The sequence below is a fragment of the Aptenodytes forsteri genome, unplaced genomic scaffold (assembly GCF_000699145.1).
Source record: "Aptenodytes forsteri isolate BGI_AS27 unplaced genomic scaffold, ASM69914v1 Scaffold137, whole genome shotgun sequence".
Taxonomy (NCBI): domain Eukaryota; kingdom Metazoa; phylum Chordata; class Aves; order Sphenisciformes; family Spheniscidae; genus Aptenodytes; species Aptenodytes forsteri.
Window position 1 is genome coordinate 3,213,393 of NW_008796221.1, and position 5,162 is coordinate 3,218,554.

Sequence of the window (5,162 nt, forward strand, 5' to 3'; positions counted from 1 at the left end):
TTCCCCCTTTCAGAAAATACACATCACATCAACATCAGGGTTTGTTTCCCTTGGGACACCCATTCCTTTCATTTTTCCATACTACACTCACTTTTACACAACGTAAATAAACGTGACCAAAAAAAGTCACTGCAATAAACTACTATTTTCTCTGGAACACCCTTGCACATGCCAGTTAAGCTAATGACAACGTGTGGTACAAGGGTAAGTGGTACTAGCTGTAACAACCAAACCCTCTGTGGAGAGAAAGCAAACAGCACAGCAACACAGGTTCGGCTGATCCTATATTCACTCTGCAGTGCAGCATCTCACATTTGGAAGTCGATCCCAGATTTTCCTCCATTAGCAACCAGCCGTCACACAAGCTTTGTTCTAGATAGAACACCACGAATACGCCACACAAGGATTTAAGACACACCAAGCCACTTGGCTCTTTTATGTGAGAATAGAAAATAACATTTAAGTTCTGTTACAGAAAGTCAATGGAGATCAGTATCTCCCACCAGTACAGTCTGTTCCAGGCAGATAAGAAACAAGTGTTAGGACTAAGCCCAAAGCAGAACCAGTCCGAGCACAAGTAGGGAAGAAACGCCAGAGGGAAATGCCAAAGAGAAATGGGAACCAAAAATTTACAGCTTTTGGTTTTCTGGCTCACCAAGAAAAAGAGTTTCTCAAGTTGCTGGAGCTTTAATCGGTGTCAAAAAAAACACGAAAGAGAAAACCCCAAACCCAGCTGTCAACCCCAAGGACCTGGCTTCCTTGAACTTCTGTCTTTCTCAACCGTCAAATTGAACAAAGGGTCTTTCCTCATTTCCCACATTTTATTTACTATTTCATACAATTTCTCAGTTTAGGAAGCCCTTTGCTTTGCATAGCAAGTCAGCTACATTATTTACACTGTGCTCATCACCGAGATCCCAGTGTCCTGTAAAGTACATTAACAGAAGTCAGCAAAATCTGACAACGCCACAGAGATTTTTATTTTTCCATAATTAGTCCTCTCAATTATAATATTCATTCCATGGTGAATAAGGCCAGGGTCAGGATCATCTCCTAATACATTATTAAATCAGTTTTGCTGAGAAGGAATCATATTACTGATTTTTTTACCCTGGTGGAGTAACTGTTTAACCACAGGTGTGTGCCAGTAGTTCAGCAGTAAGAGGATGCTCAGCTTCTCAAAGCACCGTCTGCATTAATAACATTCATTCTCAGTAGCATATTTACAATATAAAACTGATATTGCTCTCCATTTATTTTACAAAAACCTTCATGAACAATAAGAATTAATTCTGCAGATCCCCTATAATTTGTCTGCAGCAAAATGATTCAGATTCCCTAAAGTGACCTACTACCAATTCCACCACTCGCCGCCTGGGCTAGCAGACCTCCCAACTGCCCTGAATTCCATGTTTCTGCAGTATTTAGCTGAACCAAAGCAAGAGAGCTTCTTGCTCTCTTTCCTCCCCCCCCCCAGGATTTACATACCATGGCTTACATACTAGCAGCAAGGGTACAACGAAGGTTCCATCAAAGCAATTTCTTTACCAAAAAGAGGCGTACAAAGATTTCCTGATCTTTTGCTAGGGAGTCTTGCCTTTTATCAAAACTACAGTCAAACGCCTTATTTAAAAGGCTTCTTATTCCAAGTCAGAAAACTGTGCACACTGGCACCCATTCTCAGAGTCCTTGGGCACTTCCACATCAACACCCGAAGCGATATTCTCACTGCTGGCAAAGCGGCTGTGTGAACACACAGAGGAACTCCTCTGCTCTGCATTACGTTTCTTCCACTAAGGAACGGTGGGACTACAGAAATGCAGCGGCTATGACCAACATTACGGCTTGGGCTCCACCTTACTCCCCGAGTTCTCTCTTATCTCCCTCTTGTTCGGGATTTTCTAGGATCGCTCCCCACCTGTAAGAATAGCAACTTAGCCCCCGGCCCCACCATTACAAAAGAACAAGAAAACCCAAACCCCAGTTTGCAGACATAAGAGAAACCCCAGCTCTATTACTGTCCCTATTTGCCTGCTGCCCGGCCCTTCCACACATCCCACTTGTACTCTCTTCTCCTCGGAGTCTGCTAGCCTTCCCAGGCACAGAACCAAGACCACTAAGGTGCTTCAGTGGCCAGTGGCAGTCATCACAAAGACGTTCAGTTCGACCACAAATGCTGTATTGGCAGCAACGCTCCTTTAATGTCCAGAAGATGGTCCACCTCACTGGTCTCACAGCCTCCTATGACTCCATGTGCACTTAGAAAGACAAAAAATTACACAAATTGTTTTGTTGGGTTTTTTTTGTAAAGGCTTCATTTTTTGCTGCCCATCAGCACTGTCTCAGCATATTGCACAATGTTTTCTTTATTATAAAAAAATGTCTTCTGTATCAGGCAGGAAGAAAGAAAGTTTTCTCAGGAGGCTAATGCATACTATTGTCTGTAATTAGAGGTAAGTGGTTGCTTGTGTGGCCATCAGGAAGTGGGACCTAGTCAAACAAAAACAAAGTGTTATTAATGGCTTGTCCAGAAACAGAATCTCCCCTCCCTCCCCCAAAACACACACTTCTTTATTCTTGGGCATTTCTTGTATGTCTTTTGCCTGGTCTCCCAAACAAAAATTACACAAATCTGCTTGCCTTCCCTCCTCTCCCCCCACTCACATAACCTTGCCAGCTGGCAAACTTCAACAAATTTGAGAAAGGCAGAAGTCTTAAAGGCTACCTACAGGCTTAAATGGGAAAAATAAAAGTAAAATAAAATCGAGTAGTTGCTAGAGGAGCAATCCTATTGATGCCCAATGAAGGGAAAGGTAAAGACTGCTCAGCTCTTTCACACTGCTTGGCAGTAGCCTGCAGGCTAATCAGTAGCAACACTGAACCCCTGCAGCACGCAGCGCCTCTTCTTCGGTCAGCAGGCCAAGCAGAAGAAGAATATGTGAGGGAGACTGACGAGGCCTGGGAAAACATGTAATTTCTGTAGCAGTATGAAAATAAAAAGAATATAGTAAGGACGATGGAGGGAATGTAGCAGAGAAATCTCTTAAGAGACTCAGTTTCATTAATTCAGCTTCTTCGAAAACACCTTGCTTCCTTACGTGTTAGGCTTTCCAACTATTTTTAAAAGCTGCTGAATCTCTGCTTATATGTATGTCAAGGGGAGGGTTTATTGCAAGCATCTTAAATTCTGCTGGCACCGAGTCCCAAAGTTGTCCTTATCATCCATCCTCAGGTAGCTGTACCACTTATTTAATACTTAGGGTTTTTCTTACCGATGTGGATCTGTAAGAGCCCAGTCTGAAACGGCAAAAAATAACTTCTGCTACAAATCTTCCAAAGCCATGTAAAATTCCTGCAACGTCAAACAAGATTTAAATTGTCACAAGTAGTAAAACTGTAGTATTTACAGAAGTATTACAACAAAACTCTACATGATACGTAAATGGGATACAGTGCAGTAAACCGGTATGTAAAACACTGAGAAATTAACATAAAAAAGGAAACATCAAGGGCAGGGGGAATTCTCACATTCTGAAATGCATCAGTAATAGCAAAACCAAAGCTATCCAAGCAAATGTAATTCCCTCTGCCTGGCTTTCATGGATGAAAATACATTCTGTGGGACAGAAATACCTACTTTGAAAGAGAGCTCTTAGTTCAAGGTCTCTTTACTATGCTCTCTTCAAGTGAAAGCAAAGAAAAGAAATAACTTGTAATCAAGATACTCTATTATATCTTGACTAATATGTGAATCGTGTCTTTTCAACTTAGTTTATTTTCTTTGAAGGAGCAAATCTTGCAGTACATTGACAAGTTACACAAGGAAAATCCTCCCAATTACTTCAGATGGAAATTTTATCTCAACTTTTGGCACTGATTTAGCACTGGATCCCAACTATAGGAAATACACAGAATATCAGCAGAGTGTGTGTATGTGTGTGTATATATATGTGTGTATCCATCTATCTATATCTATCTCCTTGCTCTTCCAGAAGTAAATAAACTATGCTATAGTTACCAAAAAGGAAACAACAGGCCCTCAGAACAGCAGAAACGGCATACTGGGACACCAAAAAGGAGTAGCTTTCATTGCACATTTCAGTGCACACAAATGGGCACTTCATCTTAAACCTGCTAGAGGTTCAGGACTCCCCTGTAATTTATCCATAACATAATCACCATGACCAAAACAAAATTCTGGTAGAACTTAAGAGGGAAAGCACTGATAGTTACCTGTAGTTGAAAAAATTCCCCCAATAATGCCACAGAGCCTCACTAAGAACTGCCAAAAAGGCATGTGTTGTTCTGTCACCGTCACCATAAGTGAACTGATATCGTATTTCATGAATATTCCTGACACCCCATGGCTGCCAGCTGCATGGTTAATTACTCTTTCCTGAAAGAAGAGAGAGAAACACAAGTTAGTCACTTCTTATTAGTCACAAGGAAAACAATCTTAATAGCATGACAAAGAGCTACTTAATCAGAGTTAGCAATCAACAGAAGACCAGGGAACATCAAGATACCTTTGGCCAATACCTTCTAAAAGTCAAACATCATTAAGTAACAATTTACTTTCCTGGTCACCGGTCTTCTGAGCTGTGTATCAATGTTCACTATCAGGCTGTGGTACTATCCCCTCAAGATTTGCCTACATGGTCCTTTAAACAAGGATGTTTATAACTAGGCTGCTTTTGGTACCTATGAAGATAAGTGCCACAGTCTTGGTCTAGCCTGTGAATTCAAGTGAGTGCACTGGTATAATACAGTGCCCCAACTCTTCCTACTTTATGCACTACTATTAATCACTTAAATCAGGACAAGATCTTCAGGATACATTTAAGATGTTGAACAGCCTTAGCTACAGCAGTCTTCCCAAAGGGTGTATATAAATCTACATACTGCATCTAAGACTCATTAGGCTTCATCCTCCTTCTTCCTTGGAGCATATCTCTAGATTCACATGCCACAGAGGATTTAGTTGCTGTTTCTTAAAAGTATACTAAACTAGAGTATACCATAATGGAAATTCAGAAGCTTAAGTTAGACCACTGCCATTTTTCTTCCTCAGTGCATACTTACACACACGCCATAATCCATTACTTTGATGGAGGGGAAAAGAAAAAAAAAAAAAAAAAAAAAAAGGACAACACACAAAATTT

General features: G+C 40.9%; 1 protein-coding gene across 2 annotated transcripts in view; it reads right to left on the minus strand.

Moving 5' to 3' along the window:
• Positions 1-807: 807 nt before the first annotated feature.
• The window catches only part of ERGIC2 (ERGIC and golgi 2), a 24,038-nt gene continuing 19,683 nt past the window's right edge, over positions 808-5,162 (minus strand). For both annotated transcript variants that reach the window (XM_009289028.1, XM_009289029.2), the window contains exons 12-14: positions 4,234-4,396; positions 3,273-3,352; positions 808-2,490 (exon numbers count right to left, since the gene is read on the minus strand). In XM_009289028.1, the coding sequence (XP_009287303.1) occupies positions 2,425-2,490; positions 3,273-3,352; positions 4,234-4,396 (309 nt within the window). In that variant the 3' untranslated portion in view covers positions 808-2,424. The remainder of the gene's footprint in view (positions 2,491-3,272; positions 3,353-4,233; positions 4,397-5,162) is intronic.